The 25,127-nt window shown below is 48.7% G+C and overlaps 2 protein-coding genes across 2 annotated transcripts; both read right to left on the bottom strand.

Moving 5' to 3' along the window:
* Positions 1 to 1,322: 1,322 nt before the first annotated feature.
* LOC309395288 (cytochrome P450 2G1-like) lies at positions 1,323 to 14,716 on the bottom strand. The gene is made up of 9 exons (XM_081959366.1): positions 14,511 to 14,716; positions 10,139 to 10,301; positions 8,391 to 8,540; positions 6,909 to 7,069; positions 5,144 to 5,320; positions 3,882 to 4,023; positions 2,863 to 3,050; positions 2,036 to 2,177; positions 1,323 to 1,711 (listed from the first exon to the last, which is right to left on the bottom strand). The coding sequence occupies exons 1-9, from the start codon at positions 14,688 to 14,690 to the stop codon at positions 1,530 to 1,532; spliced, it is 1,485 nt and encodes a 494-aa protein (XP_081815492.1). The 5' UTR covers positions 14,691 to 14,716; the 3' UTR covers positions 1,323 to 1,529.
* A 1,981-nt stretch (positions 14,717 to 16,697) lies between these two features.
* Positions 16,698 to 25,089, bottom strand: RPS15 (ribosomal protein S15). Its single transcript, XM_081935337.1, has 4 exons — positions 24,984 to 25,089; positions 20,606 to 20,691; positions 18,700 to 18,934; positions 16,698 to 16,862 (listed from the first exon to the last, which is right to left on the bottom strand). Exons 1-4 carry the CDS (start codon positions 24,984 to 24,986, stop codon positions 16,749 to 16,751), a joined length of 438 nt encoding a protein of 145 aa, XP_081791463.1. The 5' UTR covers positions 24,987 to 25,089; the 3' UTR covers positions 16,698 to 16,748.
* Between the last annotated feature and the right edge of the window lie 38 nt (positions 25,090 to 25,127).

Raw genomic sequence — 25,127 nt, 5'->3', positions numbered from 1 at the left:
CAACCAGCTGATTTTTGGGTTTATCCTGCAGGCAAGCAGATGCACACCCATACATTTCTCCTCACTTTCTGCAGCCCGTGCCTTCCCAGATCTTTGGAGATTCCCCCCCCCCCACCAGCACTGTTTTGCAAAGGGAGGATTCTCCCCCTCTCAGAAGCCTCCCTTCCCAAAACATCGCTGGGGAGGGAGGGGGAAGGGAGGCTTTTAAGATTGATCTCTTGGGTTGTTGTTTTTTTAAACTAACCAAGTGACGGTCCCTGGAGCCTCCGGAGGGCCTTTGGGGGGGCGGGGAGGCTCTTTTCGCCTTCCCCAAGCTCCTATAAAGCCTCTGGAGCCTGGGGAGGGTGAAAAAAGCATGTAAAAGTGTGTGTGTGGGGGGTTTCACGCCTGTTGTGCACGCATGCGCACTGGGGGGTCGTGCATTGCATTATGGGTGCAGCACGCCCGCACACGACCCCCCTGCGCTCCCCCCACTTGTGGCACGCGAGCCAAAAAAGGTTCGCCATTGCTGGCTTAGTGGGTGTGGCTTGGTGGGTGTGGCAGGGGAAGGTTACTGCAAAATCCCCATTTCCTTTCGATCAGCTGGGACTCGGGAGGCAGAGAATAGATGGGGCGGGGCCAGTCAGAGGTGGTATATGTCACCCTTTATTAAAATACTTTTCCTTTCTTTCCTATCTAACTTCTAATCATGTCACCTGCCTAAAAAAAAGTGATAAGCAAAGAGTGAGAGAGAGAAAAGGAGAAGCAAATCGAAACAACAACAAAAAAGAGAAATCATCCATCCATCCATCGTCCTCTTGCCCGCTCCAATACTCTTTATATTGCTATCAGTGTTGGGATTCAATTTTTTTTACTACCGGTTCTGTGGGCGTGGCTTGTTGGGCGTGTCAGGAGAAGGATACTGCAAAATCCCCATTTCCTCCTGATCAGCTGGGACTCGAGAGGCAGAGAAGAGATGGGGGCGTGGCCAGGTAGAGGTAGTATTTACCGGTTCTCCGAACTACTCAAAATTTCCGCTACCGGTTCTCCAGAACTGGTCAGAATCTGCTGAATGCCACCTCTGCATTCGGGGCCATCTGGTCTGGGACAGGCCGGGGGCCGAGGGGATCCCGTGGCTTTTTATGGTAACATGCTGGGCAGATGATCGTTTCTCTGGCTTTCGCTCTCTCTTACTTCTTTTGCTTTGCTCTCTTGAAGCAGTACCATGTAGGCCACCTAGATTTACCCCAATGAGTGTGCTGGGGCACAATAACAACCAGGAAACAAGCCCTCTCACACACACAGATACAGATAACAGACACAGACACAAACACAGACAAAACTTCAGGTCACCTGCATCCCCGCAAAGCTTTATATTTTCAAGGCAAACACCTGGAAAAAGAATATTTCCCCAGCCCTCAGAGATCCTGGCCCCGGGTGGGGTGCAGAGAAGGGGACCGTACATCCCCGCCCCCCGAAGGTCCAACTGGTGCAAAAGCACAGGAGCCCAGAGGCAGAGCGCACTTGCCCGCCCGCTTGGCTCCCTCCTCTCAGCGGGGGACAACCGAGAGCTCGTACAGAGGCGGGATGGTGGCAAAGCCGACCTCCTGGGGTGTCAAGTCGATGTCCTTGGGCTCCACCACGGGCTTCAGCCGGAACCGCTGCAGGATGGTGGTGAAGAAGAGGAAGAGCTCCATCCTGGCCAGGGCTTCCCCCAGGCAAATGCGCTTCCCTGCGAGGAGAGGCCGGGAGAAGCAGTTTAGAGCAGGGGTCTCCAACCTTGGCAACTTTAAGCCTGGAGGACTTCAACGCCCAGAATTCCCCAGCCAGCTTTGCAACTTTAAGCCTGGAGGACAATTACTCTGGGCTCCTGAGTTGCCAGTGGGGGCAAAGGGGCATTCAGCATGTGCAAGAAAAGCCGAGGCAGCCCCCAGTGCCAGCTTGGCATGGAAACTGGAAAAGCAAGCTGTAAAAGGAAAAAGCCGAAGATCAACCAAGAAGCCTGTCCTGGGAGGGTGTGTGTAGTGGGGAAAAGGGGGTCTCGGTGTGGCTGTACCTGCGGAGAAGGGGAAGAAGGCGTCGTTCCTTTTCAGGTGCCCCTTCTCATCCAGGAAGTTCTCCGGGTGGAACCCTTCGGGGATTTTAAACTTGGTGCCATCATGCAAGACAGTGCTGAGCAGGGGATAGACTTCTGTGCCCTGAGGAAGAGAAGAGGCAGCGGTTCATTGGCCAGGGGGCACAAGATGCCCGAGCGATCTGGGGAAGGCGGCCAAGAGACGATCTCCTTGTTTGCAGTGACGGAGCAGGGAGTCCCGGTTTGAACAGTTGCTGATTACCTGGGTTTTTCTACCCTTCTGTCCTGCCGATCCTTTGGGACCCTATCGACACCCTCCCCTCATTGCACATTGCCGGCTGGGTGGGCGGAGAGGGGGTACTGCAGTGGTGGGATTCAAAATATTTTACTACCGGTTCTGTTGGCGTGGCTTGGTGGCAGGGGAAAGATACTAGAAAATCTCCAGTCCCTCCCCACTCCAGGGGAAGGATATTGCAAAATCCTCATTCCCTCCCGATCAGCTGGGACTCAGGAGGCAGAGAATATATGTGGCCGGGGCCAGTCAGAGGAGGTATTTACCGATTCTCCGAACTATTCAAAATTTCTGCTACCGGTTCTCCAGAAGTGGTCAGAACCTGCTGAATACCATCTCTGGGGTACTGCCTTTGGGCCATTAGTGCTCTCCAGCCAGGGCTCCTGCCTCCTGGCCAGCCCTCCACGGCCCCTTGATCTCTCTGCCAGATCCTGCTTGGCAGCCCAGCCAGCGCCCAGGGGGGCAACATGCCAGCCCCATGCCCCTTGGCCAGTCTCCCTCTCCCCAAGGCTCTGACCTTCGGAATGAGGTAGCCTCTGAATTCCGTGTCGCAGGTGACCGCGTGGGCCACGTTCATGGGGATGAGGTCGCTGAACCGCTGCACTTCGTGGATCACGGCATCCACGTAGGGCATCTTACTCCGGTCTTCAATGTTGGGGATCCGGTTCTGGCCAATCACGTGATCGATTTCTTCCTGCATCTTTGCTGGCAAAAAGTGACCTTAAACTTAGTGGCTTCAACTGCACTCTCTCTAACGAGCCTGGATCAGCGGCTGGGGGACCAAAGAACTGGACAGGAGGGGTCGCCACCTGCTGAGGAGGCTGTTCTCAAGGGCTGAGGTGCTGGAATCCCCCCCCTCTCGCCCCATGGCAGGGGAAGCTTCTGGCCTGACCTCCTCCAAGGGTGTCTCTCAGGCTGAATCCAGGCCTTTGTGCAGCTCGCAGCAACTTTTCGCTGGCCTAGCAATCCCGGTTGTTAAGTAAGTAAGCTCCCCGTTAGGAGAGCGAGTGCGCAGAGAAACATAACGAGAGTGGTATGGAAGAACATGCATAAACCAGCATACAGAGACACCGAATAGTATAAATAATAGTAGCTTACTATGTGGAAATATAGAGGTATTCAGAGTTCAATTTAAAGTCCAAGACATACACGGTTCAGTCAGTCAGTTATCAATGTTCTCAGTTAAGGAATGATCCTTCGAACACAGCCCAGTATCAAATAATCAGTTTAGCACACAAAGCAGCTAACAGAGGCAAAAACACAGTAACTCACGACACATCCGATCAGCATCGAACAAACAGAGAGCTAACAGTCATTCTAGCTCCCTCTTATGGCTGCTTGAGGTAACGGCAACCAATCACATTACAGCAGTACTTAAAGAAACAGTACTATCACCCTGGTTTATATATTGCTAACCCAACTGTTAGCTTACATCCCTAACACCGGTGGCATTTGGGGGTGGCGGGGTGGGAAGGGATTCTTCGTGGCCTAGAGACATGTGCTGCAGTGGGGCTGAATCACACCCCACCCAAATACCTTGCACTTCAGGGTACTTCATCAGCAACAGAAATCCGTATCGCAGGGTGGAGCTGACCGTCTCCGTCCCAGCAAAAAACAGGTTCAAGGTGGTCATCTCCAGGTTCTTCTGGTTGAATTCACTGTCCGGGTTGTCCTTCTCCTGAACCCAAGTGGAACCCAAGCACGTGAGAAGCTGGGTTGCGGGGTGCACACCAGGTGAGACAAGCTCTGATTGGAGGCTGACTAAGCGCTGGTTCCCCCAAAACAGAAATGGCCCCTTGGTCCTTGCGAGTGGTTGGACTGGCCAAGGGATTCCCAGGGGATAGGCTGTCTCCACTGCCGGCCCCTTTCCTGCTTCACCTGCCTCCGTACCCATCTCTACCCTCTGCAGGAAAGGAGCCGCAAAGGCCGGGGGTTGTGGCCCGCCAGCGGCCAGTGGAGCTGGCAGCAGATTCAGACAATGAGGAGGTTGGGGAGGAAGATGGGCCAGTCCTGGAGTCTGGGGAAGGCTCTGATGAGGGCTCTGTGTCGGAGGCAGAGAGGGGGCCAGGGTCGTCTGACAGTTATCAGCTGCCTTCAGAGTCGGACATCAGTAAGGCAGAGGAACAGCTGGAGCCTGTTCCCAGTGTGCGCATGCGCAGAGCTGCCAGAAGAAAGGAGCAGCTAAAGAACAGGGGTCGACTTGGGAGTAAGTCCAAATGATGAATGGCCCTTCCCAGAGGAAATAAAAGAGGAGCGAAAGGGGAGGGGAGTTTGCAGGAGAGTTGCTTAATTGGTCGGTGACTCTCCGAGACTCCTTGCCAAGTTTTGCAGATAAGGTCTGTGACTGTAAATCTTCCCTTGAAAGACTTTGTTGGATGTGAATAAGCAGAATTCACAAACAATTAATAAAAGGGGTTTTTGTTGGGACCAGGAGTTTGCTTCATGGTCTCAGGAAGCCTCAGTCAGAACACTGGAAATCCCGAGGTTGCTCTTGGAATAAGGGAGGAAAGGTCGCTTGGACCCCCGCGCAACTACAGAGACTGTGGCCTGGTGGGCTTCTGGACACCATACGTGTCCCCTCGCTTTCCCTTTGGCTGGATTGGAAGTTCTTTTTACGGGATCCATCTGAGAAGCTCAAATCTCCCAGCCTTCCTGTCCTTTGGTGACTGTGTTTGCTTAGGAAGGGACAGCGTGCTCCTACCCCCGGGAGATCTTTGTGCCCTGTGGCAAAGCCCCCTGTGCCCACCCACAGCCTTGTAGCTGGGGAAATCATCCTTGGCTCCCTCCCTGCCTCCTACCTTCTCCATCTGGATGAGAAAACAGTCGATGTAATCCCGGGGAAAGTTGGGGTCCAGTGTCTCCTTGTTCTTCTTCACCCTCCTGGCAATGAAGAGCCTCATGTCCTCCAGGATGTCATAGATCTTGGTGTGGGGCCCTGGGAAGTATCTCAGGATGTTGACGTACATATCATAGAACTGCGGGAAACGAGAGGAAAAGGACATGTCAGAAAAGGGCCCATTTCAGCAGGTGGATCAGGGGTGAAATCCAGCAGGTTCTGACAGGTTCTGGAGAACCGGTAGCTAAAAGTCCCGTATCCATCGTATTTATTACATTTAACAAACATATATTTAAATTAAGATCTTTCGTTATTTGCTTATTCAATTTATAATCCTTCATTTTTCAATTATTCAATATTTTGATAGGTTATTTTTATATCCACCATCATCTTCTGCATATGTAAGTCTGTTAAATGTAACAAATCTTATTGAGAATATTGTATTCATATCAAAAGGTATGATAACTAAGATAGGGTGATTGGTATAAAAATAACATATTGAAATATTGAATAACTGAACAATGAAAGATTATAATTTAATATAGAGGTGTGTATTAATACCAGTGACATGAAGTTAGAGGAGGCAGGGGAGGCACAGCCTCACCACTGTCATCATGAAAAGAAAAGAAAATGTAAAAAGAAAAGCTACTTGCTGCCTCACTGTGGATGACTCTGCTTAACTGTTAAAAAAAGCCTCTAAAAAGCGCCCTCTACTATGAGGCAGGAGAACTGCATGCCTCATCTAGTTTAGGCGTTTTATGATCACTCGAGCAGAGTTAAGTAAGGGTTAAAAGCCTAAACATTCCTGACGTAGGTGAGGCACGCAGTTCTCCTGCCTCATAGTAGGGGGCGCTCGTTTGGGCGGGGCTTCTTCAGAGGACCCGAGGCAAGAGCAGAGTTGAAATCCTCTCTGAAACAGCTGGAAAAGTACGTGTAGGTCAGAGGGAGGGGGAGGAATTCAAACTTCAAACTTCAAAGTGTAGTTTGATTGCAGGCAGAGCCACGTTCCCTTTTCAAACCTGTAATCAGTGAAGCTGGGCTGGATCCTTCTGGGGCTGGGGGAAAGTGTGTGTAGTCCAATCCAACGTGGGTGTGTGTGTTTGAGAGAGGCGGGAGGGAGGGAGACAGGGGAAGGGAGAAGGAAAAGAAAAAGAAAGAAGGAATCTTCTTTCGCAAAGGAGAAAAACAAATGCTGTCGCTTTAAATCGGAACTGAGCATGCCTGGCTGTGGAATTCTGGGAGTTGAACTCCACAAGTCTAAAAAAAATTGAAACCCACCACTGGGTCAGTGCCTCACCAGCCATAAACCTCACCGCACGTCACTGATTATTACTAGTATTATATGTTCGCTTAAATGAAACAAATATGAGTAATGCTATTTTGGGGGGTATGAAGTGTGTGATATTATCGTACCACACTGTTCACACACTGATACAGTATGTTTGTAAAAAAAATAAAAAAACGTAGGGGAAAAAAGAATAAATTAGCAGATGCATTTGCAGGATAACGCTGATATGAGAGGAACTTAAATTATCTTGCAGATTTTTTTCTTTCAAGGCCCCTTTCCTCCCTCCCGGCTGCCCCGTGTATCTTGGACCAGAGTTCTAATCCTCCCAAGCCACAGCAGCTGCCTAGCGTCTTCAGATAATGCCAGCTTGTCCGAGGGAGGAGCGGTCTGGGATTCTGCCATTTTGCTGGAGGGAGGCGAGGAGCTGTGGTGGGGCTACCTGAGACCAGCTGTTGCTCATCTGCCGAAAGGAGTCGTTCATCATCTTCATGAGAGACAGAAATTCCTTGTCTTTGTAATCGAAGCGATTGCCGAAGACGATCGAACAGATGATGTTGGACACGCAACAGCTGAGCAAGAAGATGGGGCTGAAGGGCTTCTCTGATCCAGAGGGAGAAAGAAAGAAAGAAAGGAGGATGAGTCAACGTGTCGTAGGAACCGCTTAGACCAGAGGTAAACAGTTTTGGGAGGGATGTAAGGTGGGTCCTCTCTTCCCTTGTACGTAATTATTTGAAGAGGAAGGGATGCCTGATGCTGCTGTGACCCACCAGTGGCCAATGGAGTTGGCAGCAGATTCGGACAGTGAGGAGGTTGGGGAGGAACCTGGGCCAGTCCTGGAGTCTGGGGAAGGCTCTGAGGAGGGCTCTGTGTCGGAGGCAAGAGAGGAGGCCAGGGCCGTCTGGCAGTTATCAGTTGCCTTCAGAATCAGTGAGGCAGACAAACAGCTGTAGCCTATTCCCATTGTGCGCATGCACAGAGTGGCCAGACAAAGGGAGCAGCTAAAGAACAGGGGTCGACTTGGCAGTAAGGCCACAGCTGGATGATGAACGGCCCCTCCCAGAGGAAATGAAAGAGGAGCGAAAGGGGAGTGGAGTTTGCAGGAGACAATTAGTTCGCTTAATTGGTTCGTGACTCTCCAAGACTCCTTGCCAAGTTCTGCAGATATTGGCCTGGCAGCTCTCTGTGTCGGAGGCAGAGAGGGCGCCAGGGCCGTCTGACAGTTATCAGCTGCCTTCAGAGTCAGACATCAGTCAGGCAGAAGAACAGCTGGAGCCTGTTCCCAGTGTGCGCATGCACAGAGTTGCCAGACGAAGGGAACAGCTAAAGAACAGGGGTTGACTTGGGAGTAAGGCCACAGGTGGACGATGAATGGCCCCTCCCAGAGGGAAAAAAAGAGGAGCGAAAGGGGAGTGGAGTTTGCAGGAGACAATTAGTTCGCTTAATTGGTTTGTGACTCTCCAAGAGTCCTTGCCAAGTTTTACAGATATCGGCCTGGCAGTTCTCCAAGCCAGAGAAGGTCTGTGACCGTAAATCCTCCCTTAAAAGACTTTGCTGGATGTGAATAAGCAGAATTCACAGGACTTTAATAAAGGAGTTTTTTGTCAGGACAAGGAGTTAGCTTTATGCTCTTGGGAAGCCTCGGTCAGAACAGATGCCTCTTTACGTCAACAAAGAAAGAAACCACGTTCTGTGATGCTCTTTTTCAGCCCAAGCATCTCCTGGGCCAGATGCCTTCTAGTCCGAGCCCCTGCTGAAGGTCTCCCTGCCTCTCAGGTCCTCTCAGGCCCTGTGATTCTATGTTTATGTTCTGGACATCTTGACATCTGACATCAGTGTTGCTATAATGGGGTTGGACAGTCAGTTGGTCGGTCCATAGACCTTTCAAAATGTCCCCTACCACTCTCCCCCTCCCCAACCTCACCTTGGGTCTTCTGAAATTCCTCCAGCAGGAACTGGGCCTCCTCTTGAATCCGCTCCTCGATGGATTTCTTCCCCATTCCAAAATTCCTCAGGATGGTCAGGGAGAAACGGCGCAGCTGCTTCCAACGATCCCCCTCGGAAAAGACAACCCCTGGGGACCAGCGGTGGGATTCAAATTTTTTTACTACCGGTTCTGTGGGCGTGGCTTGACTTGGTGGGCGTGACAGGGGAAGGATAATAAGAAATCCCCATTCCCTCCCGACTCCAGGGGAAGGATACTGCAAAATCCCCTTCCCACCCCACTCCAGGGGAAGGATACTGCAAAATCTCCATTCCCTCCCCACTCCAGGGGAAGGATACTGCAAAATCTCCATTCCCTCCCCACTCCAAGGGAAGGATACTGCAAAATCTCCATTCCCTCCCCACTCCAGAGAAAGGATACTGCACAATCCCCATTCCCTCCCCACTCCAGGGGAAGGATACTGCAAAATCTCCATTCCCTCCCCACTCCAGGGGAAGGATACTGCAAAATCTCCATTCCCCCCCCCCACTCCAAGGGAAGGATACTGCAAAATCTCCATTCCCACCCCACTCCAGGGGAAGGATACTGCAAAATCCCCATTCCCTCCCCACTCCAGAGGAAGGATACTGCACAATCCCCATTCCCTCCCCACTCCAGGGGAAGGATACTGCACAATCCCCATTCCCTCCTCACTCCAGGGGAAGGATACTGCAAAATCTCCATTCCCTCCCCACTCCAGGGAAAGGATACTGCACAATCCCCATTCCCTCCCCACTCCAGGGGAAGGATAGTGCACAATCCCCATTCCCTCCCCACTCCAGGGGAAGGATACTGCAAAATCTCCATTCCCTCCCCACTCCAGGGAAAGGATACTGCACAATCCCCATTCCCTCCCCACTCCAAGGGAAGGATACTGCAAAATCTCCATTCTCCCCCCCCCCCCACTCCAAGGGAAGGATACTGCAAAATCTCCATTCCCTCCCCACTCCAGGGGAAGGATACTGCAAAATCCCCATTCCCTTCCCACTCCAGAGGAAGGATACTGCAAAATCTCCATTCCCTCCCCACTCCAGGGAAAGGATACTGCACAATCCCCGTTCCCTCCCCACTCCAGGGGAAGGATAGTGCACAATCCCCATTCCCTCCCCACTCCAGGGGAAGGATACTGCATTCCCTCCTGACTCCAGGGGAAGGATAGTGCAAATCCCCATTAACTCCCCACTCCAGGGGAAGGATACTGCAAAATCCCCATTCCCTCCCCACTCCAGGGGAAGGATACTGCAAAATTCCCATTCCCACCCCACTCCAGGGAAAGGATACTGCAAAATCTCCATTCCCTCCCCACTCCAGGGGAAGGATAGTGCAAAATCCCCATTCCCTCCCCACTCCAGGGGAAGGATACTGCAAAATCTCCATTCCCTTCACTCCAGGGGAAGGATACTGCAAAATCTCCATTCCCTTCTCACTACAGGGGAAGGATACTGCAAAATCCCCATTCCCTTCTCACTCCAGGGAAAGGATACTGTAAAATTTCCATTCTCTCCCCTCTCCAGGGAAAGGATACTGCAAAATCCCTATTCCCTCCCCAATGCAGGGGAAGGATACTGCAAAATCTCCATTCCCTCCCCACTCCAGGGGAAGGATACTGCAAAATCTCCATTCCCTCCCAACTCCAGGGGAAGGATAGTGCAAAATCTGCTCCTGCCCCACCAGTCTGGGGCCCTCACCATAATCCTGGAAGGTCCTCTGCAAGGTAGGCAAGGTTTTCCTCCCGGAGAATTCTTCCGCCTTATCAATCAGGGCCTCCTTCACTGCTTCGTAGCCACACAAGACCACAATCGGTCGGTTTCCAAAGTAGACCGTGAAGACGGGGCCATATTTTTCCCTCAGCTGCACAGGAACCAAAAGGAGAGATGGAAATACAGGCAGTCCAATGGTTGGTACCAGTAGCCGCTGGGAGCAGCAGCCACCATATCGGAATGGTGCTTTGGAGTGCCCACCGGCTCGCCTGAGTTCCTTACCTGTATTTAAGCCAACCGGACCATTTGCGCACACACGCAAAGCGTACGGCCTCTGCGCGACCTCCGCCGAGCAGCTAGAGCATCACCGGGCAGTGGGTGCGCATGTACGCCCAGCCCCCTCACAGTGTACCAGTTGCGAAGGGATCCGGAACCCACCACTGAGGCAGTCCTCGACTTCAAACCACAATTGAGTCCAACATTTATTTGTTGTTAAGTGAGACATTTGTTAAGTGAGTTTTGGCCTCTTTTATGATTTTTCTTGCCACGGTTGTTCAGTAAATCACTGCAGTTGTTAGTAACCCGGTTCTTAACTGAATCTGGCTTTGCTTGTCGGATCACAAAAGGGGATCGCGGCAGCGGTGAAATTCAATTTTTTTTAGTACTGGTTCTGTGGGCGTGGCTTGGTTGGCATGGTGTGGCTTGGTGGGCGTGGCAGGGGAAGGATACTGCAAAATCCCCATTCCCTCCCGATCAGCTGGGACTCAGGAGGCAGAGAATAGATGGGGGCGGGGCCAGCCAGAGGTGGTATTTGCCAGTTCTCCAAACTACTCAAAATTTCCGCTACCGGTTCTCCAGAACCGGTCAGAACCTGCTGGATTTCACCCCTGGACCAGGGGACCCATCCAAAATATGAGACTGCTGCCGACAGTCTGAATTTTGATCACGTGATCATGGGGATGGTGCAAAGATCGTAACTGTGAAAAACAGTCGTAAGTCACATTTTCCAGTGCTGTTGCAATTTTGAATGATCACCAAACAAAGTGTTGTAAGTCAAGGACTACCCACACTCCGATCCATGTGTGGTTTTACTTCAGCTGAAGACGGGCGTCCATGTCCACCTTCTCTGAGGGGAGGGAAGCAGCCATGGCTGAAATCCTTCCCCAAGAGAAAATGGGCCACGGCAGAGGTAGCATTCAGCAGGTTCTGACCAGTTCACATAATGGCTATTCTTCTTTACATTTGTCATTCTTATACATTTGTATTCCATTTAATAGGTTATAATATAGTTTGGGTTGCTTTGTTTACCATCCCTGTTGTGACACCACCTTAATTTCCCTTTCTTTTCTTTCTCCCTCCCTCCCTTCTCTACTTCCTTCCTTCCTCCTCTCTTTCCCCTTCCTTCTTCCCTTACCTTTCTCCTACTCCTACTCTTCCTCGTCCCCTTTCTACCCTATCCTTCTCTTTCTCTCCCTTCCTTCCTCCTCTCCTTCCCCTTCAGTCTTCCATTACCTTTCTCCTACTCCTACTCTTCCTCGTCTCCTTCCTACCCTCTCTCCTTCTCTTTCTCTCCCTTCCTTCCTCCCCCTTCCTTCTTCCCTTCCCTTTCTCCTACTCCTACTCTTCCTCGTCCTCTTCCTACCCTCTCTCCTTCTCTTTCTCTCCCTTCCTTCCTCCCCCTTCCTTCTTCCCTTCCCTTTCTCCTGTTCCTTCTCTTTCTCGTCCCCTTCCTACCCTCTCTCCTTCTCTCTCTCCCGTCAAATTTTTTTACTACTGGTTCTGTGGGCGTGGCTTGGCAGGTGTGGCGTGGTGGGCATGGCTTGGTGAACTGAGATGGCTTCTGATTGCCTGGCCGTCTGACAGCCGACTATAAAAGGAGCTGTCAGAGGGAGAAATCCGATAGGGCCTCTGTCACTGGATCACTAGTAATCCTTGAAACATAATCAGAGGCCCTCTGCTGTGAAAACCGGCCTCCACCGCTGTTTGAAGGATCGCAACAAGGAGGGGCCACTTCACTTTTGCCTCGGACTGACCTGAAAGTCATTGAGCTCAGAGGCAATTTACACAGAACTTTTGCAGTCCAGTTCTTGGGACAGGAGCATAAATATTGGTCATTTATTAAATAAACATTCCTTTATTCAACATGTTGCATAACACACTGTGTATACTTTAGTGACTAGTCCAAAGAAAAATTGCACAATGCCCCAAAGTCGCACCAAGGCAGGGGGAAGACACACACACCTAAAGTATTGGAAACAAAGCTTCCAAAATTCTAGAAATCGGCTCTAGGGGATCTTTTCACAATGGTGGCAGCATTTGTATCCTTCAGGTGCGTAGTTTAGGAAAGTAGATATTTGCATTTCCTGATGCTTCATCATTAATGTTCCAGACACTAGACTAATTAAGAAAGGCTGAGCGCCTTTGGAGCACCTCCAAAGAATGGAAGTCTTTGAACTCTGGTGCTGGAGAAGACTCCTGCACTGAGTCCCTTGGACCGCAAGGCCATCCAACCGGTCAGTCCTAGAGGAGATCAACCCTGACTGCTCTTTAGAAGGCCAGATCCTGAAGAGGAAACTCAAGTACTTTGGCCACCTGATGAGAAGGAAGGACTCCCTGGAGAAGAGCCTCATGCTGGGAAAGATGGAGGGCAAAAGAAGAAGAAGGGACGGCAGAGAATGAGGGGGCTGGATGGAGTCACCGAAGCAGCAGGCGTGAGCTTAAATGGACTCCAGAGGATGATAGAAGACAGGAAGGCCTGGAGGAATGTTGTTCATGCAGTCACAATGGGTCGGACACGACTTCGCAACTAACAACAAGACTAATTAAAAATGGGTGATAGTGGAGGTGGCTACTCTTAGGTTATAGAATTGCTCCCCCAAACAACCTTGTGTGCCATGCTCTTGGGGGCTGCTGGACAGGCTTCCCTCTGCCAGCCGAATAGTCTTGACAACGTTCCCCAAGGAAAGCAAACCCTTTTCCCAGCCCCATCAGACTTCTTGAGAACCGCTTAAGCCTAGAAAAGTGTTCTCTAATCTTGCTTTGTGTGGTTCCTGGGGAAAGCACTCCGTCGGCTTGATCAGAAGGCGATTCCGCCAATGCTTAGATGGGACACCCAAGGAATAGACATAGATGGAGACTTAAGAGAGGAATGGGGGAGAGAAGTTAAAAAAAAACATAGCAACTGAAGTATTGAAGCAGGCAAGGGACGATGGGTAAATGATTCTTTTTTCTTTCTTTCTTGTTGTTTTTCCTTCTACCCCTCTTCATTTAAAACAATGTTTCTCAACCTTGGTGACTTTTAAGTCCTGTGGACTTCGATTCCCAGATTCTGGGAGTTAAAGTCCACAGGACTTAAAGTCACCACGGTTGAGAAACATTGATATAACGCATAGCAACTAAAGGCAAGAGATTATGGATGGATGATTCCTCTTTTTGATTCTTCATTTGAACTGTCTTCTCTTATATCTCCCTCTCCGTTCCCCTCTCTCTCTCTCTCTCTCTCTCTCTCTCTCTCTCTCTCTCTCTCTCTCTCTCTCTCTCTCTCTCTCTCTCTCTCTCTCTCTCTCTCTCTCTCTCTCTCTTTGTAGGCAGATGACACAATTAGAAGTTAGGAAAGAAAAAGTTTTCTAATAGAGGGTGATATCATTAAAAGCTAGAGTAAATAAAGGGAATATCAATATACTACATTTCTATTTGATAAAATGAAAGTAGTAATGAGAAATAGGTGGAGTACTTGAATAACGATAGACTGTAACCAAATATACGTTGTGTATTGTTATGGGAATTTCATAAGTTGACTGGATGTATAACAATGTTTAATTTGATTAGTTTTGATTGTACTGGAATATATGGTGCCCAGCAGAGGAGGGTTGCTCCCAGTTCAGCCTGGATCGGGCGAACCAGTAGTGGTGGCAGCTGGAGGTTCCATCCACCTGCCCGGATGCTTCTGCCCTTGCGCGAGCGAACCGGTAGCACCAGGATTTGCAACCCACCTCTGACACCCAGGTGCCACACTGCTCACGCATTAATTTGACATTTTTATAAAATACAATAACTTTTTTTTAAAAAAGGCAAATTTGAGATACGATGGCCAAGGGGGAAACTCCTTTCCCAGGCTTCACGTAGGTGCGAGTGCCTAAATGGAAGCCAAAGAAGAAAGGAAAGACCAATCCAGATTGGATCTTGAAAGAAGATTCATGGAAGCTACGGGAAGGTCGTGCTGGAAAAAGACGGCTGGGAACGTTTGGGATTGTGGAGAAGGAAGACCCTGGGCGCTGGCTGAGGAGACCTGGGCCAGGTGGGAGTGGACCAGGGGAGAACTCCTCTGGGGGCTTCCCCTGGGCAAGAGAGGGGGACTTACCTTGAGGAGGGACGACAAGGTTTCGAACGCCTTAATCTGCAGGCAATTCCCAATCAGAGGCAGAGGAGTGGGTCCAGGAGGCAGCCGGCCCCTGGCAGAGGACTTCCTCCGGACGAAGAGCAGGACGAGGCAGGAGAGGTAGGCGACCAAGAAGAGGGAGACTGCGCTTGTCAGCTCCATGGTGTCAGCCTCTGTCCAAGCTCAGTGGGGTTGTGGGCATTTATCTGGGGCTGGGTTTGGCACCACTTCTGGGTTATGTAAGAGCACCAGGTAAATAAATATATCAAATACTTAATCCCGGATGTTGGTGCCAAATCAAGAAAGGAAGGGTGTTTTTTTTTAATGTAACATGACCTAGGTTTCATCAGCTTTTTCCCTGCAAAAGTGCTTATGCCATGCCGTATTTCCTTGCTTCTCTGTTTTTCCCCTGGTGCCCACGGGCAAGGCTGCATTCCTGCCCAGGGACGGTCCTGGCATTGGGGGCCTCCCTCTGCCTCTCCATTCTTCTGGATGGCTCCAGAAGACTCGGGAGCCATCGCCTCCCAGGCCATCTCAACCAAGGGCACTGTGGGAGCTCCAGCAGCTGCACCCAGACACCTGGAGGAGGGGGAGGCAGTGGCAGGCCTGGGGATGGGGACCAGGCAGTTCCTTCGGGCAGGGCAAGATCTGCTGGGGATGGATTGATTTAAAAGATTTAGAAGGCCACCCACCTTAAAACATGACGTTGGGCAACTCAAGTTTAAGAGAACGGTTGTGCCCAGCTGGGCGGGGAAATCTACATCTGGCCAGAGTTAGCAGGCACAGGTGCAGGGAGGGGCTGCTGTTTCCAGGCCTTGGGGATAGGGATCCCAGAGGCTCCCCTTTAGAACCACATGGGTCTGGGTTCCTGCTCTCTGGACTGGCATCTAAGTGTGGCCTCCGACTGGCATTTGGGCTTAGCTGTTGGGGATTTTCAGAGACCACCACCAACCAGGGGCCTTCCAGAGGACTGGTCCTCACAGAACGCTCTGGGTTTGGCAGATTGCAATCCACCAGGTCTGGCATGGGAGATTGTTGACTCACAGGGAAGAAATCAGTGGGGAGACAGCACACACTGGAGGGCATCTGGACAAGACCAGGCTTGGCAGAAGACGGATGTAGGAAATGCTCTGTGGGGTGTCTTCCCCATGACTCTATTTGCATCCAAGGATTTTCAGGAAAGACTTTAGCTAACAGTAAAGCCAGTGCTTACACCACATTGGGCAGACATGCCACCCCACAATTACCTGGAGTCAGACTCTCCCGTTCTCTTCCTCTGTATTGGCAGCACACAAGTTGTGCCATCTTCCCTACACTTTGGGTGGCAAAACGCCTTCCCCATTTGTTTGGCAGGAGGTCTGAGGCAATGTCCATCTTGCCAGTTGTATCTATTGCTCCCAAATGTAAATGCACCATCAATTTTCGATCATTCCCAGACGGAAATGCCAGGCTCCCTCGGTCGTAAGTCAAGGGCTATTGATACGCCTGAGCTTTGCTAGCAGAAGCCCACAAGCCCAAATGTAAGTATGGCCAGTTACATAGACATCCCAAAGGTGCTTTTTCAGGAGGCAACTGGGCTTCCTTTTTTTTTTGCCTTTGAAGACGATCCTTAAATAAAATAAGAAAACCAAGAAAAGTCCAGTTGCCTCCTGAAAAAGCACCGGATGACTCAGAATCTTTACAGACGTATAAGCACTCCTCCCGATGAAGCTGCTTGTTGTTGTTAGTTGCAAAGTTGTGTCCGACCCATCGCGACTCCCATGGACAATGCTGTCGGTGGGGTTTTCATGGCAAAGATACTGGAGTGCCATTTCCTTCTCCAGTAGATCACGTTTTGTCAGAGCTCTCTGTTATGACCTGTCCGTCTTAGGTGGCCCTGGACGGCATAGCTCATCGCTTCATTGGGCTACGCAACTTCATTTGGCAACTATGAGAAGGCAGCAATCCATGGCGCTGCTACCAAGTAGACGAATAGGCAGCTTCCTGCTTCTACAAGGCAAATTAAGTCTTATTTGACTACATTCCTTCCCCCCTCCCCCTAATTTAGAAAAAAAATCATGTTATATTATGGTTCTACTCCTCTTTACTACAAGAAGAACTGATAATCCTACAAACTCAAAAACAAGAGTGAATCGGGGCCCTTCCTGGTCAAAGATGAGACCAGCCAGCTCTTTGGGAAATGTTTTTATTTACACATAAAAATACCCTTCCCCAAAACTCTTATTTCAGAGGAATGAACCGAGAGGAGTGGGTGGCCCCGATTCCAGGTCGACCGTGTTTCACCGGCTTGTATGTGATGGAAAATTCTCCCAAGTAGTGGCCAATCATTTCAGGCTGAAAGAGGAAAATAAAAATTAAAAAAAATTAAACATAAAGGTGAGTCTTTCAGGCAGAAAGTAGGAGAAAAGTAGTTTTATAAATTGTTATTATTGTTAGTTGCAAAGTTGTGTCTGAACCATCGCAACCCCATGGACAACGTTCCTCCTCCAGGCCTTCCTGTCCTCTACCATCCTCCGGAGTCCATTTAACCTCACGCTGGCTGTTTCGGTGACTCCATCCAGCCCCCTCATTCTCCGTCGTCCCCTACTTCTTCTTTTGCCCTCCATCTTTCCCAGCATGAGGCTCTTCTCCAGGGAGTCCTTCCTTCTCATTAGGTGGCCAAAGTATCTGAGTTTCCTCTTCAGGATCTGGGCTTCTAAAGAGCAGTCAGGGTTGATCTCCTCTAGGACTGACCAGTTGGATGGCCTTGCAGTCCAAGAGACTTACAGGAGTCTTCTTCTCCAGCACCAGAGTCCAAAGGCCTCCATTCTTTGGCGCTCAGCCTTCCTTATGGTCCAACCTTCACAAGCCATCCATTGCAACTGGGAAAACCAGAGCCTTGACTATACGTCAATTTATAATTTATAAATTAGGCAGCAAAGAGGTATTATTCAACAAAAGAAATGTCACAGCACATTTTCTGTTAATTCAAAAAACTCCTTAGCTCCAAAGCTAAAGTACAGGTAATCCTCAACTTACAATCATTCTTTCAGTGACTGTTCAACATTACAACAGTATTGAAAAAAGTGACATAGGATCGTTGCAGCATTTCCATGGTCAAAATTTAGATGCTTGGCAACTGGCATGTGCTTATGATGGTTGCGATGTCCTGGGATCATGGGATCTCCTTTTGCAACCTTCTGACAAGCAAAGTCAATGGGGAAGCCAGCTTCACTTAATAACCTGTTACCAACTTAACAACTGCAGTGATTCACTCAACAGCTGTGGCAAGAAAGGTCGTAAAATGGGGCTCAACAGACTTAACAACTGTCTCGCTTAGCAACAGAAATGTTGAGTTCAATTGTGGCAGTAAGTTGAGGACTACCCGTATGTAAAGAGAGAAACTCCCTCACAACAGTCCACAAGATTTATTGTCTAAAGCAGGGGTGTCCAAACTTAGGAACTTTAAGACTTGTGGACTTCAACTCCCAGAATTCCCCAGCCAGGTTGGGTGGGGAATTCTGGGAGTTGAAGTCCACAAGTCTTAAAGTTCCCAAGTTTGGACACCCCTGGTCTAAAGGGATTTCGCAACACGGGATGGATTTGGAGGGGAATTTGGTCATTTAAATAGAACTAACTGAATTTGCTGTTATGGTCCAGTGGATACATTTCAAAAGTTGCAATAATGACAGCAAACTTGTTAAATCTTGCTGATCAACTTGTTATCCTTGTTTATAGATAGTGGGATTGTAAGACAGTCAGCTGACGACTGAAGCAACCTATGCTGAATAAAATACGTTGATAAAATCAGGCATTCTGTCTTTCCAGGATTTGGTGCAGCTGCCACATCATTTCAAACAGAATTTTGTTTCAACGGAGCTTTTCTTTCTTTCATTGCTCATATAAAGTTTTAAGGTCTAAATTGGAGTGTACAATTCTGGGAATTTTTAAGACCCGTGTACTTCAACTCCCAGAATTCCCCAGCCAGCGTGGGAGTTGAAGTCCACAGGACTTAAAAGTTGCTAGGTTGGACACCCGTGGTTGAATCCCAGCCACAACTGATGTCCCGCTCCCAACAGGGGTAAAGGAATTGCGTAATTTTATCAACTTTGTCTTGCACGCAGGAAGATATGGCCCATTTAGGGAGGTCTAAAATGGATCCCTTCCTCCCCTCCCAGCCCACTTCCCTCACCTTTATCTCCACTTGGTTGAAGGTCTTTCCATTGTACACGCCCACCATGCTGCCCACCATCTCCGGAAGGATTATCATGTCGCGCAAGTGGGTCTTCACCACTTCTGGCTTTTCCATGGGAGGCGCGTCCTTCTTGGCCTTGCGGAGACGTTTGAGCAGCGAGTGCTGTTTGCGGCGGAGGCCACGATTCAGCCTCCGGCGCTGGCGGGCGCTATACAACTGCATCAGCTGCTCACTGGAAAGGAGGAGGAGAGAGCACTGTGTCAGGTCAAAAGTGATGCCTGCCATACAACATGTATTAAGTTCAAGGAACCCTGCGAGATAGCGAAAAATCATTTCCAATTGGAAACTGGGTGGATCTTGGAATGAGAGCCAAATCGTAGAAGGGGGAGATGGATCTGGAGGAGTAGAACAGGCACAGCTGGGGATGAAGTGAAATATGTCATCAGTTTAGAGTCCCTTACATTGCCACAAGCAATCTTGTGGCCCGCCAGCAGAGCTGGCAGCAGAGTCGGACAGTGAGGAGGTTGGGGAGGAACATGGGCCAGTCCTGGGGGCTGAGGAAAGCTCAGACGAGGGCTCTGCGTCGGAGGCAGAGAGGGAGATAGACAGCAGTGAAGCAGAGGAACAGCTGGAGCCTGTTCCCAATGTATGCATGCGCAGAGCTGCCAGAAGACAAGAACAACTAAGAAAGCAGGGTCGACTTAGGAGTAAAGCCACACCTTGGAAGTGACTGGCCCCTCCCATAGGAAACACAAGAGGAAAGAACGGGGAATGGGGTTTTGCGGGAAACAATTCGTTCATTTGGTCAATTCACGAATTGAAAGTTCTGTTTGTGACTTTAAGAGACTCTGTGCCAAGTTTGCCTTGCCCTGCGTTTGGAAACTAGTTATCTGGCAGCGCTCCAAATGAGATAAGGTGGGTGTGGATTCATCTGAAAGACTGTTTGCTAACCTTTGCTGACTGTGAATGAAAGTCGTGTAAATAAAGGAGCTTTTGCTTCTTGCTTTCTGAGGAAGCATGGGTCAGAACAAATCTAAGCCCAGTGCCCGACTTGAATTCCCTTGACAATTCTTATGCCAATTCAGATTTGAACCTTAGTCGACCAGATTCTGGCTTGAGCAATAAATCTTTCACATTGCAACTTAGCACATGGACCTGATCCTTCGTGTGTCAACCTTGAAGCTGACCTGACCAAAGCCATCCTGGAGCTTCAGTGTTGCCACACTGGAGCTGAGGTATAGGGAGGGGAGGGAACTGAAATAGTTGGGACTCTGTAGCCAAAACAAAATACTTTCTCTTGGGAATCAAGGACATTCTCACACCTGGTCGGAGGAAGGAGGGGTGATGTCACCAGGCAACCAGACGGAGTTGTGATTCGACCATGTGACTGTTTAGGGAAAGTGAAAAAACTTTTATTTTTAATTAGGTGAAAGCCATGGGAACCCTCAGAGTTGGTTTTCACCAGGTGTGTGCCAATATGATATTTCCAATAAAGCTATCCTTTGAGGAATCCACTTGCCTCAAAGTTTTGCTTGCTATGGATCTATTACTTGGGACCTGGACATTGTGCCTGACTGGATCAGTGTCAACGCCTCCAACTCTTACAAGAAAAGTAGAACTCCTCCCAAATTATCCATGAGACTTAAAATAATAACACTCTCAATAATGCAATGAGCATCATTCTCTCCAATCAAGCCACTCCAATCAACATCCAATTCAGGATTTTCAAGAAATGCTTTTTTATCCAGATTATGCTTCAGAGTTCTACTTCTAGAACACGTCTATCTTTTAAAGCCCCAAGCTCCTCGCTAAACAGGTTCAGACCGAATCTTCTTCGTTATGCTGGCTGCCAAATCTGAAGTAAAGGAGCAGAGGCGGTTAAATGAGAGAAGAGAGATCTTACTAAGACATGTCGAGGAGCTGGTCCAGGTCAACACCTCGGTAGGTGAATTTCCTGAAGGTTCGCTTCTTTTTCTGTTCCACTTCCGCCTGTTGCAGAAAGAGAAACACACAAGATAATTGCATCCTGAGATATGAGAAGCAGTTAGGTAAACTGGACTTCTATGCACTCCTTTGTTTTTAACTCCAACCTATTATGTATCTGGTCAAAGATGCCTTATGATTTAATAAATTCAGTCAAGTGCGATTTATTCACCTGTTCCGACTAGCTGGCCTGGCATGATTATAAATGTTACATCTATGAACTCCTGGTAGTATATTCTCATCTGGTTATTTTAAGGGTAATGTTTTAGTTTTAATTGTCTTTAGGGCTTTTAGCCTCATATTTATTCTTCTGTACAAGACTCTTAATTTTAACCTCCTCCACATACATACATATATTTATAGCTCTATTTATATTTGTATTTTATCTGTGATTTATTGTGGACTGTACACCGCCCCGAGTCCCTTTTTGGGAGAGGGGGCGGTTTAGAAATGTGAATAAATAATAATAATAAAATAATTCAAACCAGAAATTTATTCAAAGTAAGAAATTATGGCCAATCACACTGTGTGGGACTGGAGGCTACAGCAGGAACTGGGTATATCTAATCTAGTGAAAAGAAGGAGTAGGGGTGACATGATTGCAGTGTTCCAGTATCTCAGGGGCTGCCACAAAGAAGGGTGTGTGTGTGTGTCATATTCCCCAAAGTCCCTGAGGGTAGAACAAGCAGCAATGGGTGGAAACTAATCCAGGAGAGAACCAACCTAGAACTAAGGAGAAATTTCCTGACAGTGAGAACAATCAATCAGTGGAATGACTTGCTTGTAGAAGTTATGAATGCTGCATCACTGGAGGGTTTAAAGAAGAGATCGGACAACCCTTTGTCTGAAATGGTATAAGGTTGACTAGAAGACCACCAAGGTCCCTTCCAACTGTTATTCTCTTATTCTGTGAGCTACGCACCCCACTACCAATATGTCTACAGATAGCCGATTTACATTTGTTTATGACAGTGCTTTAAAAAGTTATTTACAACTGGTCCTCCCACATACAACTGCCATAGCATCTCTCTGGTCACATGAACAAAATGTGGAACATTTAGCAACCAGCATATATTTATAATGATTGCAGCGTTCTGTGTTAACATAATCATACAGTTCCCAGGGGGCTTTCAACAAACAAAACCCAATGGGGAAACTGGATTTGTTTATAGACTTGCATGATCTACTTGACTATGGCAATAAAAAAACCAGGCATGACTGACTTGATGTCTATTGCTTAGCAACGCAAGTTCTGGTTCTTAACTGTGTTGATAACTCTATATTCCTCACCTCCGTCATCCTCTGCTATTCCTCGACTAAAGACCCACTTTCTTGCCTATCCATATAATCAACTTCCAGGTTATTTTCTTATTAGTTATTATGCCTGGCCCAAATCTTGTGCCCAGATTAGCAATGGCAAAGCCATCACGTACTTTTCACATTCAATTTTAATTCAGTTAAGTTTTATTGTTATGACTGCAGGTTGCAACATCACAAAACATAAAAAGAACACATTTTTCTTAAACCATTCATGCCTAACAGGGATGATCTTATTTAGTTACAGCTTATTAATCTCTCCAATCAAAGCTGAAAAGATCTCAATGGCACATACTTCTCGTATATTGTAAATTCAGATTAAAAAAACAAACAATGCCGCATAAATAACAGATACAGAATAAACCAGTAAGGGGGGGGGGAAGGGGGAGAGAAAAAGATACCAACACTAAGTGGATCCAAAATTAAAATACTATTCCTCACCAGAAGGAGCAGTCATAACAACTTTGTGGCCTCTCGGGGCTGAAGGAAGAGTTATTTTAACAGACTTCCTACAAGCCAGGAAGGGAAGGCCATCCTGATATCTAGGGGCAAACTATTTAATATAGTTTGTAAGCCACTCTGGAGTTAAGACAGCATACAATTTCACAAATAAAGAATACTGTAAGAAATAAAGAACATTGTAATATTCTAGAAAGAGTGCAAAGAACAACAAAATGACTGGGGCCTGGAGGCTAAAATGTATGATGAACAGTTGCAGGAACTGGGTATGTTTAGTCTAATGAAGGCAGTCTTCCAATATTTGAAGGGCTGTCATAGAGAAGAGAGGCTCAAAGTACTTGAGAGCAGGACAAGAAGTAATGGGTGGAAGATTATCCAAGAGAGATCCAACCTACAACTAAGGAGAAATTTCCTGTCAGTGAGAACAATGAATCAATGGAATGGCCTGCCAACAGAAGCTATAGCTGTTCCGTCACTGGACGGAAGATTTTTAAGAAGGGACTGGGCAGCCATTTGTCTGAAATGGTATAGGGCAGTGATGGCGAACCTATGGCACGCATGCCACAGGTGGCACGCGGAGCCATTTGTCAGGGCACGCGAGGCGCTGGCCAGCTGAGTTCACCATTTTTAAAAGCCATTTTTCACCCTCCACAGGCTCCAGAGCCTTTATAGGAGCCTGGGGAGGGCGAAAAGAGCCCCTCTGCCCTCCCCGGAGGCCCTCCGGAGGCTTCATGAGCTTCCCTGAAGCTCCAGAGTGCAAAAAAACGGCCCTACAGGCAAACCGGAAGTTCGGGAATGGACCTCCGGTTTGCTGGGAGGGTCGTTTTGAGCGCTCCAAAGTCTTCAGGGAAGCGTCCTGAAGGTCCCTCAAGCCTCCGGAGGGCTTCCGGGGGGAAGGCTGTTTTCGCCCTCCCCAGGCTCCTATAAAGCCTCTGGAGCCTGGGGAAGGCAAAAAAAGCATGCAAAAAATGGGTGGGAGCACCTAATGCACACTGGGGGGGTCACGCATTGCATTATGGGTGCGGCACGCCCGCACACGACCCCCCTGCGCTCCCCCCACTTATGGCACGCGAGCCAAAAAAGGTTCGCCATCGCTGGTATAGGGTTTCCTGCCGGGGGTTTGGACTAGAACAGGGGTCCCCAACCTTTCAGACCTTAGGGAACACAAAATTTTAAATCCTGTGGACCACTAATATGAATTTAGTGCAATATAAAAAATGCAAATACGTAATTTTTCTATGGACCACCAAAATTTTCTCAGACCACCAGTGATCCGCGGATCACTGGTTGGTGACCATTGGACTAGAAGACCTCCAAGGTTCCTTCCAATTCTGGTATTCTGCAGGGGATGTAGAAGGTGCAATTGAGAAGGTTCCAGAAGTTGGTTGTCCTTAAGAGAGCATGAATGCCCCCAAAAACCTTATGTGCGTGCGTGCGTGCTCCCACACATGTGCAAATGTTATTGGGATGAGATCATCCTACAGGCATGGAGGTCTTGAGCCATGAATAGAATAGACTAACCAGAGTTGGAAGGGACCTTGGAGGTCTTCAAGTCCACCCCCTTGTTTAGGCAGGGAACCCTACACCATTCAGGCAAATTGTTGTCCAATCTCTTCTTTAAAAACTTCCAGCGTTCCAGCATCCACAACTTCTGGGAGGCTACAACACTGGAGGTTTAAGAAGAGACTGGACAACCAGTTGTCTGAAATGTCATTGATAACTATTATCCTTCAGCTCACCAAATCACGCAGGTCAGGCTCTCCCCTCACTCCAATGGATCCACATTCTGGCTACACTCCCCCCCTTTCCCTCCCACCCACCCTAAAAAACCACGAATGCAATTTCTTCCCCCTTATCTCCCCTTTCCACAAATGCTTGCGCGTTTCAGAATTCATTATTTCCAATCGGGAAGGAAACCCACATCATACAGGGGAATACGCAGAGGGCCCCAACGTGGGACGGATAACCAAAAGGGAAGAAATTCAGAAGGCCAGGCAGGAAACCCCCTTGCTATAACTGCCACCGCCCCCCCCCCCAGCCAACTTCTCTACGGGCCGCCAGCAAACTGCGAATTCAAGTACTAAAATGCTATTAAAAGGCTCAAGGAATCCAATCCAAACCACGTGCATTGTGAGCATTTATTTATTCATTCATTGCAACCTTCTTTTTCTAGCTTTGGGAAACTCTGACCATGCTCAGAGGCACTGCCTTTTCCCCCCACGCCTTTTCCGGATCTCTCCAGATATGCTGCTCTGAAGCTTTGATGACAGGCCCTCTCCCAAAGGGTGGTTCTGGCAGGATATGCTAGTCCTAGGCCTACACATAATGCTCGCCAGCCATTCCTCCGGTTTTGGCTAATCTCTCTTCCATTTTCTCCTCCTTCTCGTCGAGACCCTTCTCACCCTCTTCTCCCATCCCTTCTCCCACGACTAAAGCGACCCAAAGGCCGCCCTTCCTCTCTCTGCCGTCGGATGGATACAGATTTCAAAGACCGAGCGAAACCCTCACCAAATAATACACACCATCTTAGCCGCAGTCTCCTTCGAGAAAAGGCCGAATTCTCGCGCGACCCAGCTCTTGATATCGCGAGAGCCACCAGTTCCGGTCGCATGAGAATGACGACTTTCCCAGTTCTTCTTTCTTTCTTTCTCTCTCTCTCTCCCCCT

Source organism: Natrix helvetica (assembly GCF_964273705.1).
Source record: "Natrix helvetica genome assembly, chromosome: 1".
NCBI lineage: Eukaryota > Metazoa > Chordata > Lepidosauria > Squamata > Natricidae > Natrix > Natrix helvetica.
Note: the sequence above shows the minus strand (reverse complement) of the source record. Positions and strands in the feature narration are given on the sequence as shown.

Bases quoted from the DNA above. Each gene is read 5' to 3' on its own strand.
- LOC309395288 (XM_081959366.1), bottom strand. From the start codon at position 14,690: ATGGAGCTGACAAGCGCAGTCTCCCTCTTCTTGGTCGCCTACCTCTCC. The intron at 10,302-14,510 runs GTAAGTCCCCCT...GTTCCTGTGCAG, and splicing joins CCTTGTCGTCCCTCCTCAAG to CTGAGGGAAAAATATGGCCC. The intron at 4,024-5,143 runs GTAGGAGGCAGG...ACTTGGGTTCAG, and splicing joins TTCTCATCCAGATGGAGAAG to GAGAAGGACAACCCGGACAG.
- RPS15 (XM_081935337.1), bottom strand. The intron at 18,935-20,605 runs GTAAGATCTCTC...CCTCCTTTCCAG, and splicing joins CAGCTCCTCGACATGTCTTA to TGAGCAGCTGATGCAGTTGT. The intron at 16,863-18,699 runs GTGAGGGAAGTG...TTCCTCTTTCAG, and splicing joins TCAACCAAGTGGAGATAAAG to CCTGAAATGATTGGCCACTA.